At 37.1% G+C, this 12,626-nt stretch overlaps 2 protein-coding genes across 3 annotated transcripts; both read left to right on the forward strand.

Moving 5' to 3' along the window:
• Positions 1 to 85: 85 nt before the first annotated feature.
• LOC118268552 (frataxin homolog, mitochondrial) lies at positions 86 to 1,533 on the forward strand. The gene is made up of 2 exons (XM_035583091.2): positions 86 to 447; positions 1,235 to 1,533. Exons 1-2 carry the CDS (start codon positions 169 to 171, stop codon positions 1,481 to 1,483), a joined length of 528 nt encoding a protein of 175 aa, XP_035438984.2. The 5' UTR covers positions 86 to 168; the 3' UTR covers positions 1,484 to 1,533.
• LOC118268551 (uncharacterized) lies at positions 1,506 to 12,255 on the forward strand. 2 transcript variants are annotated; one of them, XM_035583088.2, is made up of 17 exons: positions 1,506 to 1,648; positions 2,060 to 2,193; positions 2,657 to 2,778; positions 3,170 to 3,327; positions 3,685 to 3,868; positions 4,360 to 4,466; positions 4,864 to 5,085; positions 5,588 to 5,788; positions 7,530 to 7,716; positions 8,366 to 8,508; positions 8,896 to 9,015; positions 9,164 to 9,368; positions 9,601 to 9,696; positions 10,053 to 10,261; positions 10,843 to 10,938; positions 11,167 to 11,310; positions 11,861 to 12,255. In XM_035583088.2, exons 1-17 carry the CDS (start codon positions 1,574 to 1,576, stop codon positions 12,053 to 12,055), a joined length of 2,598 nt encoding a protein of 865 aa, XP_035438981.2. In that variant the 5' UTR covers positions 1,506 to 1,573; the 3' UTR covers positions 12,056 to 12,255. The 2 variants fall into 2 exon arrangements, with proteins under 2 accessions (XP_035438981.2, XP_035438982.2); XM_035583089.2 differs by having other exon boundaries at positions 9,604 to 9,696.
• The last annotated feature ends 371 nt before the right edge of the window (positions 12,256 to 12,626 follow it).

Raw genomic sequence — 12,626 nt, forward strand, 5'->3', positions numbered from 1 at the left:
TAAAACTACTAAAAAGACCAGATTCCATTTAACCACAATCTTGTTGACTTAATGTCATACGTCAGCGTTGTGATTGTCACTGATCACTGTCAAGTGTCAGTGTCAGTGAACATAACAACAAGGTAACCTAGAACTTTTGACTTCAGCTGTTTGTTGGTCCAAAAGAAAATGCTGAGAAACATATTACGTACCAGCCGGTGGCTGGCACGGCGACAAATCAATAGTATAACTCCTGTATTACTGCGCCATTACCCACGGATATCTTCGAAACCTACTAGTTTAACGTTTGACCGCCAATTTGCTTCTACCCCCTCGTCTCAAGTATCTGATGTAGACCAGGCAGTGTTTGAAGAAATCTGCAATGAAACTTTAGAATCTCTATGTGAATATTTTGAGGAGATCGTTGACTCGTCTCCTAATTTGAAAGGAGCTGATGTAACGTTTAGTGTGAGTATTCGTTGCTTACTTTCTATTCTACAAATTTTTTTTAAAATGTCTCGTTTGTAATCCTCTAGCAATACTATTGTGTATAATTTTACTATTTTCATAGATTATTCTCGCTTTATTTTACTCTTATAACCTAGTTTACAAGGTGAAATCCCATATTATGTAAGTTTGTAAACTACAGAATACTGCCAACTTAATTTTAATGAGTATTGTTTATACAAGTGTGTGAATTCAGTTCTAAATTTATCAACTTTTCATAGCAATAACACTGACATATAACAGAGATAAAAATATGTTCTTATCTTTTTGTAGTTTATGTCAAGGAAAAATTGACAAAAATATGATTGACTTTTTTATTCTCAACTTTATTTTAGTACAATATTAACATAATACATGACTTTAAATAAAATAATATACAGTATCCTTCGTATGAGTTTGGTTTAGGTTTAAAGTAATCTAAATGAGAGCGCATTCGGCATTCTGATTGCCCAGCTCAGATTAACCAACCAATCAGAGCAACAAACGCACTACAGTTTTCTGTTCAAGTACTAAACAACTACTAAACATTCAATTCACCATGTTTTACTAAACAATATTTGATTATTTCTGCTATTCCCACACTTCTATGTCTTAATTCTTGTAATCCATCAATAGAAATTTTAAACGTGTGACCATTGTCCTTCACCTGCTATTGAGATATTTTTTAATAGTTACCTTTTACCATCAATACATATATTTTTATGCAGGTATGTCAATTAGACTAAAACACCCTTTATTCTCATTACAGGACGGAGTACTAACAGTAGCCCTTGGAAACTATGGAACATATGTAATAAATAGACAAACACCAAACAAACAGATTTGGCTTAGTTCTCCTGTCTCTGGACCAAAGCGTTATGACTTAGTACTTAAAGACGGAGGCCATTGGGTTTACAAACACGATGGAATAAGTCTACACAAATTATTACAAGAAGAAATATCAAAAATAGTGACAAATAAAGTAGAATTTAATAAGTGTTCTCATAGTTTAGTGTGAAAATTGTATATTTTATTTATTTTTTTAGTAAATAGGTTATATTGTTTCAATTGTTTTGTTTTATTTTTCTGTTCTTTTTTTAAATTCAAAATGGAGGTAATCGAAGATGGAAATATTATGGATCGGATCCCGATTTTGTTACAAAGGGATTTGGAGTATTATCAGGTAAAAAAATATTCAGTTTTTCAGTACCTACTACCTGTCTCTAATGTGTTATTTTATTTGATAGATTTTAATTATTTTGACAGACATTACAGTATTATTAACTACTCTTTTAAATAAAATATGACTCACAACAGAGTTAATTTAAAAATACAATTGACTTACAGTGTTAATGAAACTCACATTGAATTGTAGTTTAGTAATTGTAGTTTTTCTTACTTCAATGTTAATTAATATTACATGCATTTTAATATTATATTGCTGTATTATAAGTATAATTATCTTTATGTATCCATACTACATAGTAACTTTACAACTTTTCTATATAGTAAGTAACTTTATAAGTACAATAATTAATGTACCATACTTAATTTAAGAGTAGCTTTCATGTTATAAATTGTACAAATTTTCCAGAAAAACCAAACAGTCCTATCAGAGACTATTTGCAAAGGAGTTGTCGGTGGTAGATTGGACTTTCCGAGGAATGCTTCGTTTGCATCTGTTAAAATTGTACTGTGGTTGGAGGAGGAGTTTTCTATTGCATTCAAGTATGAAGGTTTTAGTTTTAGTAGCTAGAGCCAGTAGTTAGAATTAGTAATATTCTAGTAGTACTTTGTTGGATCGCAAGTGCGGCTGCCGGATAAGGGGTCTCGGGTTGGATTCCCGGGTCGGGCTAAGTATTTTCGGTTTTACGGTAGTCTCAGTAGTAGCACGGAGTCTGGAACTATAGCACAAATGGTGAAAAGTGGGTTAGGCATAGCTTTTGTTATTCAAAATATTAGTATGTGTGGGTGTCTTAAGACGTGTATAAGCAATTTTACTTACTAATAAATATTAAAATATTATGTTAGTTTGTATGTTCGTCAATCACATCATAACGGCTAAATGGATCGGGACATAATTTAGAACTGGTATTAATGGTCTAGAACAAAACATAGAATACTTTTTATCTCATGGGATCGCGGGCGATGCAGTGGGCAGAAGCTGGTAGCATTACATTATGATTTACAGGCAAGGATCTGGCATGTTTGTGGTGACGAAGGAAGATGAGAAAAGTGACATTGGAGTGGCTAAAACTTCGGACCCTGATAAGTTCGTGCAGCTGGCCATCAAGTCTGGAGACTCATTGTTAGGTGGGTATTATTGTTACCTGGTTAGTTCAATGGTCTCACAATTGAAGCTTTATTTTATATGGTCGCGCAAAGTATATACCTACTGGGCATTTTTTGGTTTTTCGAGCATTTCTCAGTAGTAGCACGGAGTCTGGAATTGTGCTCAGTATATGGTAACAGGCTCACCCTCTATTACATGAGACTTATAACACAAAAGATGACAGGTGTGTGTCCATTGTACATTGGTATTACGTGTCATAATGTGCACCTCTGCACTCCTTCGGGGATAAAAGGCGTGACGTTGTTATTAGGATTTTTCAGAATATATTTTGCAATAAATGACACTAGCACCCTGCCTTCTCAAAAAGTCTGCTTTATAGCTAATGAAATAAGGTTTAATTTCCATCCCCAGAACATCTCCACATGTTAGCACAAGAAGCTCTGGATCACGCTGATCTACCAGTACTCACAGCCACGCTTGGTGCGGCGGCGTTGTTGAAAAACAGCTTGTACTGCTACGTGCAGCATATTGAGGATAGTGGGAGCCCTGAGAGATATTCACAAATCCAGGTAGAATGGTTTTAAAATCGTTAATCCAGAAATGTGAATTTTTTTTAAGAGATTTTCAACTTAATCACAAGATGTTAAGGTTGAATTTTCTTTGCTGTAGGTTAATATTAACAACTTATACCTCTTATTGTTTGGCCTGTTTTGGCAACCACAAAATTCCTACCTAATAATTTAATATCATTTTCATTCAAGTGTTCAAGAACACATGACTAGTTCTTGTTAAATTCTGTTGTTTACCGGAATAACAGTAAAGGCCCAGTGGTGACCCATAAACTACATGCTTTCAGACGAAACATTAATGAATCTTCTAAATTATTGATAGCGCCATCTAGTTTTAAAATCCAACACCAATTCCAGGGTTGTTACAAACGCTACACAACTATGTCGGAAGCTGTAGGCGAACGAGTATTGGATCTGCACAACCGAGTCTTATCTCTGTATATCCTGCAAGATTCGGGCGGACGACCGATAGATGGCAACACTAGGACTGTCCATGAAAGTGGTACTCCTTCCGTACAAGGATGGTGGCTTTATATGAATGGTAAGGTTTTGTGATAATTACGTTACTGGCGTTACATCACGTTGTTTCTTCCTCGAAGGGCTAGGCAGAGACTAGAATATGCCTAGATGTAGTACCTAATTGAAGTAATAAAGGCGAGCCTAATACTATTTACCGGGCACCATACCAGACTTCATTGTACTAAATACTGAAGCAGAAACAAGAAATTGACTGCACGGTTGGCGCGGTGGCTGGCAACAGTTGCCGTGCAACGTTTAGCGGATTCGATTCCCGCACTGAGCAACTCTGTGTGATCTACAAATTGTTGTTTCGGGTGACATGTGTATGTTTATCAACGCAGTCACGACACAGGAAAAAAATCTAGTGTGGGGCAACGTTTATTTAAAAAAGAAACCTCTCCCTGATCGGCTGTTGCAATTGCGACCATTCGACAAGCGGGGCATTCTATTCATCATCATTTTGAGATTATATGGGTAAAAGATTATGAATCCTGTTTTTCTATATGATTACAGGAAGTAGACGAGATCTGTGGGACACTGTACCTCCACGGATGGCGCAGAGAATATTCGCAGGGATGCTCAACGAAACGCTTACTATTCTCACTGTGCGATATTGTCAGGTAAGTTAAGTTATTAAGTAAGTAAGTAACAATCTGCCTGCTGCGGTTTTTCCATCCGATTACAATGTGGGTGTCTTCAAGTCTAGAGTGAATAGGCTCTTAATAAACTAGTGCGCCCCACCATCAAGGATTACATCACTATTTACCATCAGGTGGGATTGTACTCAAACATTAGTTTACATAGAATAAAAAAAAAGTTAGAAAAAAATGTTTATACTACTTAGGCCTACCAACCTAAAGTATAGATACTTTAAAATCTTTGAAACTAACATGAGAACTATAAACATAGGAAAACGGAAAATTTTCTCTCTCTCTCTCTCTCTCTCTCTCTCTCTCTTTCTCTCTTTCTCTCTCTGGCCATAACGAGGCAGTCAGTGACTACTTTTTAAATTTCCAGACAAATACAACAGACACAACAACCCGTCTTCTTTTAAATGACATTCTAAACATTCTCCTATGTGTTGCTCAACTCTTGCCATCAATATGTGCGAATGGATCCGACTTGGCTGGTCTGGACGTGAAGCATCAGACAAGAGACGTGAGAGATGTCCACGCCAAGTGCAATGAGCTGTTCAAATGTTTTGTTTATCGGGGAGCTGACTTGCATTTTATACATCAGGTACCTATGTGGTGTTAAACTGTAATTAACCTCTTCTACTTGTTAGCTATTTTATATTTTAGTCTTATTATTGAGAACCGTATTTACGGGTGCGGATATTAATTTAGAAAAAATATTTTATACAATTTTGCCGGATACGACTATCAAACATGACTTCGTATCCAGCAGTAGCGCTTGTGTTTACTGCATACCGTTTATGGCTTATGTTAATATGTACTTACCTTTCATTTTGCCAGCAAACCAGACCTTGTAATATGGCTATGTTTTTTAAGCTTATAGATTTTAAGTTACAGTATAACTGTTTTTCAGCTTACTCATATAATTATTTGACGAGGAACCCGACTAGTTTCAAGCCATGTAATTAAGTTCCTTGTCAAATAATTACGTGAGTAAGTCAAAAAATATAAAAAATATATTTAGTATGTCTCACGAAAGTTACAACACATTATATTATTGACAAAAGAAATGCGAAAAAAATTATAAATGAATTTTCTACTTCTAGGAATTTAAAGAGAAAGATCCGCCAACCATACCAAGAGAATGTCCATTCCCCTGGTTTACCTTCGTTTCTCCAATGTTATTTGACAAGTTGGATGATCCGTCAGTAAGGAGTACACACGACCTCTCCAACAAGACTGCGTTTGGATTGGAACTTATCGTGTTGTTGGCACAACCACAACCGAATTGGGCGTTGATTGTTAAGGTATAGTTGAAATTTCATTACATACTTAATAAAGTACAGTACCCTTACTGCCACACTCAGACTCAGTTAATGGCTACTTTACTCAGTCCTTAGCAATTGTTTTCGGTACAAAATCGTTACTAAGAAATAGTTTAACTAATTATTAATTGTCTCTGAGTGCGGGTGTTAGTGCTTTACGTTTAAAGTAATCGAAACGTGAGTGGAGCTGGTGCGAAAAAATTAACCAATCAGAGCGTCGAACGCGCTCTTGTTTCTAATGTGTAGCGGTTGTAATTCATACTAAGGGTACAGTCCTCGCGATCTTTATTTACGTAATAAGGTATTGTTGACCAATCAATCAGCTCTTGTGCACAGTACTATCCCAATATCACGTAGGGACATAGTCACACATGGTAGTACTTTTTGCGTTAGCATACTATTTTACTTCCTGCTTGGTCGAGTGGTCGCAAATGCGACTGCCGGGCAAGGAGTCTCGGGTTCGATTCCCGGGTCGGGCAAAATATTGCTGGCTTTTTTCGGTTTTTCGAAAATTTCTCAGTAGTAGCACGGAGTCTGGAATTATATCCAGCATAATTATAGCAATAGGCTCACCCCCTATTACATGGGACTTATAATACAAATGGTGAAAAGTGGGGGTACATTCTATAGCGGCATTACTTGTCGTATTGAGCACCTTTACCTACCACTTCGGGGATAAAAGGCGTGACGTTGTATACTATTTTAGCGTGCGTGTAATCTCTTCAGATGACTCTATTAACCTATTAGGTTTTGACAACTCTTTTGGGCGTAGTGATTGACACTATACCCTATGCGCCGTAACAAGGTGCGGCTGACAGATTCAGTAACGTTTCGTATCACTCTTGAAAGTTGCTGCGATTTAAAAATTATGCCTTAGTATTTGAACTGTATCACATTCGTATTATGTTAAATCATTCGGAAGTGTAGTTAATTAAATTAAAACCAACCGGAATGTTCTAGTCTTTAAATAAAATCTAATGAAATGAAAAATAAAGTAAAGAGTTATGCGTATAACGTAAAGCCATAGTCGTGTTTAGTGATGGGATGTACTGCTCCGATGGATAGGCAGTCGATGTTTTTTTAGAATAAAAAACGTCGTTCAATTATCACTCTTAAAAAACCTTTAATTATGTGGGTAAATCTACTGTAGACGCGGCGCTCTCTGCCCGAACCACAGTGACTTTATCTGAGCACAAATATGTAGTAGACATTTCCGGCGCCTTTGATAATGCGTGGTGGTACTTAATCTGAAAGATCGTGGTTGCTTTAGTAACATATACAAACTAATATATACTTATATTCTTCACGGTTCTGTAAAACTGAAACCCTGAAACACCTCAGGGGTCGGTCATAAAATATTTATTTTGACAAGTATATACACGTAGTTACACTGCACAACTAAATAACACACACATTTAATAAAAAAATTAAAGAGAATTAAATGTATGCTGCGAGTATCGATAGCGATAAAAAAAGATTTTTCTAATGTCCATCCCTAAAGAGAGACGTCAACGTCATACTGGCATCTGTCAGCCGCACCTTGTTATAGCGCAAAGGGTATAATGACAGAGCAAAATTGATATTTGTAACAAAGATAAATCTCCCTATATGATTTTGAATGCAATTAATCCTCTAGTTAGAAATTCGAAGATAAACTACCTTCAAATAAATAACAGACATAACTCTTTACAATTATTTCATCAACTCTTTCTACAAATTCCAGGTCCTAATGATGCGCGACTGCCACCTGTCCCGAATGCTCCTGATCCGCGCCATCCGCGCCATGTGTCCCGACAACCTGAGGTGGCCGGCGGACGGGCTCTGGTACAGCGTACACGATAGACAGAAGAAGTGCAGCGGGTTCCTCTGTACTGCCGACGGATTCTGCAGGTTCAAGGGTGATGTTAATCGTAAGCATTTACTTATAACGTTATTCGTTGTAATGAAATAGTCATAATACAGATAAACATCTTAATTTTAAATGAGAGTTCTCACTAAGTTTAAGTGCCCAATGTATTTATAAGTTGTTTTTTTAACTCATAATCAACAGCAAAATTAAATGACAGCCCACTTCTGAATTAGTCGAGCTATTCTACATACACACAGGCGGGTTGGGGATCTCAGTTTTAAAGATTCAATTTTTGACATAAATCGCTACTGGCTGGTTTTAGTTAGAAAGTTTTTCTAACTAAAACCAGTCATTCCACTCTTGTGAAGCGTATTGTTAGGGACTAATGTATTCTAATTTCTACTCTGTCATCACAATAAAAGTAAGTAAAACTGTGGAAAGTAATTGTCGCTTTTTTAAATCGTTAACATTTTATAAGTTTTTAAACTAACACTAACATTAGAATTTAAGACGCGATATTTACCATGTTTTTAATGTCTATGATCTTAGTTGCTTGCAACACAAGCGCCATGATCACGGATGAACTGACCAAGATCGGAAACTCATAGACATTAATAAACATGGTAAATATCCCATCTTAAGTTTTAATGTAACGTTAAAACTTTAAAACAAATTCAGAACTTTTAAATATTTGTATATTGATATTTCAGCGGGCGAAGAGTTTGCCCGTGTGGCAGGGGCACTGACCTACGTATTGGCTACGATCGGCAGTAAGGCGGAGCTCAAGTCTACATTGTGCTATGCACTCGAGATATCTGGGAGAGACTGGGCTGCATGCTTAGATAAACGACAGGTATCTGTATCAAAAATATAACTGTAAAAGTTTTTATAAGAATTATTCTATTCCAGAATCTTTATTATTTTTAAATTGCCCCACACTTTGACATTTTTTTGTGTCGTGGGTGCGTTTACTAACATAATACAAGTTCACATACACATCACACCCAGACCCAAAACAACAATTTGTGGATCACACAAAGAGTTGCTCCGTGCGAGAATCGAATCAACTACACGTTCTGCGGCAGCAGGTTGGCCAACCGTGCTGTCAATGAAGAAAAGATGTTTATATGGACAGGATTTTTTTATAAGTATAGTAATTAGCACTATACACTATTTTTCCCTTGAAATTCTAGTTTATAATTTGTAATAATTATTATTCTTATGTCAATTTGCTACATAGGTGTGGTGTGACAGAAGGCCACCTTGGCTAGCTGGTATACTGGCTCTAGTTGGGTCTATACTGCAGTTCATACCGCCGATACTAGTGAACGCAGTGCAAAGCGGCGCTTCTATGTATCAGGTAATATAAACTATACAACATAAATTATTATACCCCAAATATAATATAGTGAATTGATTATTAACTTAATTACAAAGGAATACGGTTGAACATTCTTTGAACACTTAAGAGACTAGAATTCTTATAATAGTCTAGTTTCTTCTTTCAGACAATGGCTCTCTGTCTATCGTGCATATCAAGGTCCTTAGACTGCGTTCCCCGTTGCTTCGTTAACGCGTGCTCGATAATAGAAGGCACTCTTCCCTCCCATATAAATCCTGTAGGAGGCTCAGTTCTACTACAAATGCTTGTAACTGTGACTTATGAAGAAATACAGAAATGGGCTGAAGAGGAAGTTGAGAAAGAAAAAGCGGGTAAGCGCCATCTATTGACGTAGATGTGGATTTGTAGTTGGCGCTAGTGCCATCTATTGGTCAACATGGGGAATTAAGTAGCTAATGAAAAAATACGTAGAGAAGGTTTTATGAGAAAAACTGTTATTTGATTTGATGATTTGAACTTTATTTGTTTGATATTGTATGTAATAAATGCTTGTAAATTGTGGGACTGGTTTAGTAACGAATATTATGTAATTTTATTTGGCAGTAGCTTCAGCAGCTAATGGAGAGCCTCATACAATGAGCGCAAAATCTAGTAGACCAAGATCTAAGCAAGTCAGGATCGTTGCTCTTGGACAAACAAGTGAGTGTGTTAAGGATTTAATGATAAATAATCCAACCACTATTAGAATGGAATCAACTGCGCGGTAGTTAATTAACTGGCTACCGTGTAACGTGTCGAGGGTCCGATTCCCACACGGTACAACCCATTCTGTGACCTACACATTGTTGTTTCGGGTCTAGGATTACTATGGATGCAACCACGACACCGGAAAAAAACCTATTGTCCCTACAATAGGTTTTGCCCCTGCAAAGTTTTACATTAAAAAAAAGAAAGCACTTGTAAACTTATCTGGTAGTGCAGATGTCTGTAGTCGGTGCTAATTGCTTACCATCAGGTAATTCTTCCTACATCATACCAGTAAATTCGTTTTTCAGCAACATCAACATCACTAAGTTTCGACGGCAGCCACAGCAGTGCCTCATCTATAGCCCTGGCAGTTGCCGAAGCTCTCTGCTCTATAGATGAAGACGATAAACATACTCGAGACATACAACTATTGATAGAACGGGCGAAGAGAAAAGTTGTATTGTCTGAACAATTCGGGCTTGAAGACTTTCCTGAGTTCGCTGAGTTGTTTGAAGAGGTTTGTTCTTATTGTTTTTAATCTGGTTAAGCAGGTAGTGTTTTACACAACGTCCTGTGTGAGCGATCTAGATGCGAAGGCGATGTGCGGTGCGGTGTGACAACAATAAACTGTCGAAATGTATTGACGTGGCATACGGCACCTATCGCACGTAGGATGCGGTGAGGCGCGGGGCGGTGCGGCGTGAACGCTATTAATTGGCTTGATATTGTCGCGCGAACTGGACGCGGTGCCGTCACGTTTTTGTTTATAATATCGGAAACAGATAGATGCACGTAGGACATAGCCGCCGCTTCATACTGCGTCGCGTTGAATCCGCGTATCACCGTACCGCTTCACGTTTGCTTCTGGATCGCTCACGCAGGACGTCGCGTTATACATAGAATACTCTGTACGACGTTTTTTGTAAAAAGTGTTTTTAAAATCCAAATTACGTGTACACAAACTCTGTATTCCTTGTGATAACTTTGTAGTCTTAATTTGTATGTATCCCTATAACTAGTAAAATGCTCTTTACTGCGATATAGTTTACACACCTACATGCGTTCCATTATCTCGTTTAATATTCATTCCCATTGTAGGGTGATGTGCCCGGGTCGAATGCAGAGCGAGCAAGTGATGCAGCAGCCCTCACTAGCCAAATACTTATGACACCTCCTGGAAGAGATAGTCTGAGAGTAAGTATTAGATTGTAAGTTTGAAATCGCTTATCCGCATTGAGCAAGCGTGGTGATTAATGCTCAAACCTTCTCCGTGTGAGAAGAGGCTTTGGTCAGCAGTGGCTACTTATAGGCTGATGATGAATTAGTTTGCCTAAGTTTGCAATAGTTTGTACATCAACGTTTTATCAGTAATTAGACTCATAGGTAACGTTATGAAAACACAATCTTTTGATTTATTTGTAGGTCATCTACGAACATCTAGCATTACATGCAGAGTGGATTTACAAGGAGCTAGGCATCCGCGATTCCGGTGACGTCGAAATACCTTCGAACAAGACACCGCTACTTTATACCATGTTCCATATTGGGAAACAACCTTTTGATCAAGTAAGTATTTTTATAAAATCATATTATATTGTATAAATATTGTATTGCAAAAAGTGATTATTGTCCAAAGATATTTTCAATTATTTTAGTTCATCTAAAATCTGTGTGTTATGTGATTATGATTAGTTTTAACTTTTAAGGTATTATTATATTTTGATTAGTCTTTTTTAGAATGTTAGTAATAATCTGTCTACGCTATTGCATTAGGATAAGTTCCTGTAATAATAGTCGTAAGTTGATAATAATAATAAATAAATAAATAAATAAATCTATTGTATAATAATATAATTTTATTATCGAATGCACGGTTGGTGCGGTGGCCACAATCGGCTGTTGCCCAGCGTGTAGCGGGTTCGATTACCGCACAGAGCTTTTTTGTAATTCCCAAAAAATCTTGTTGTTGTTCCGAATGAAAAGACGACGAAATCGTATGTTACTCTCACACGACACAAGAAAAATCCAGATCCAGATATTTACAGAATATTCTATTCTGATGAATATTCGATTCTGATGAGATATTTACAGAATGTTCTATTCTCACTATTCTCAGTTTCTACGAGGCGAGTGGCCTCTACCCTGGAGTAAGCTGGTTGCCGTTGCCAAAGCCTGGTCAGGTCTAGAAGGAGTGAGGGTCCATATAAACAGACGCACTGACGTCCGCAACATGAAGTCCCAAGGCAAATCCAATAAACAGTTGATGCAACTTTGTTCCATGTTCAAATCAAATAGTGAGGGACTTTTGTAGTGTGCTAACGTTCGGTTACGTTCGGCAATCTTCGGGCTACTTCGGGTGCACACTAATAAAGATTTTGTTAAAGTTTTTGTAGATTTTATTTGTGCCTTATTGTGAAATATTAGTTAATGTACTGTTATGTGTTTATGTTTTAATGAAATATGTGATTAAAATGTTAGTAAAGCAATAAATAAAGTCGTTAAATATTTGTTGATTTGGCTTTTATTTAAGGATACGAAACCTTCTATTTTTATGTTACTAGAAACTATTATGAATGGGTCGTAAGTGTGACTGCCGGATCGGGCAAAAAGTTCAGTAATAAACTGGGCTTTTTCTGAAATTCCTCAGTAATAGCACGGAGTCTGGAATTGTGTACAGTATACGGCAATAAGCTAACGTCCTATTAAAGGGGACTTATAACACAAATGGTAAAAAGTGAGTGTACAATGCACATTGTACAGCGTTATTACATGCCGTAATGTGCAACTCTGCCTACCCCTCCGGAAAAAAAGGCGTAACGATACGAAAAAAAATTACAACTCAACTTTTCCATTCCCTATTCATAAGTTCAATCATCGGCGCA

Source organism: Spodoptera frugiperda, chromosome 29 (genome assembly GCF_023101765.2).
Source record: "Spodoptera frugiperda isolate SF20-4 chromosome 29, AGI-APGP_CSIRO_Sfru_2.0, whole genome shotgun sequence".
NCBI classification, from domain to species: domain Eukaryota; kingdom Metazoa; phylum Arthropoda; class Insecta; order Lepidoptera; family Noctuidae; genus Spodoptera; species Spodoptera frugiperda.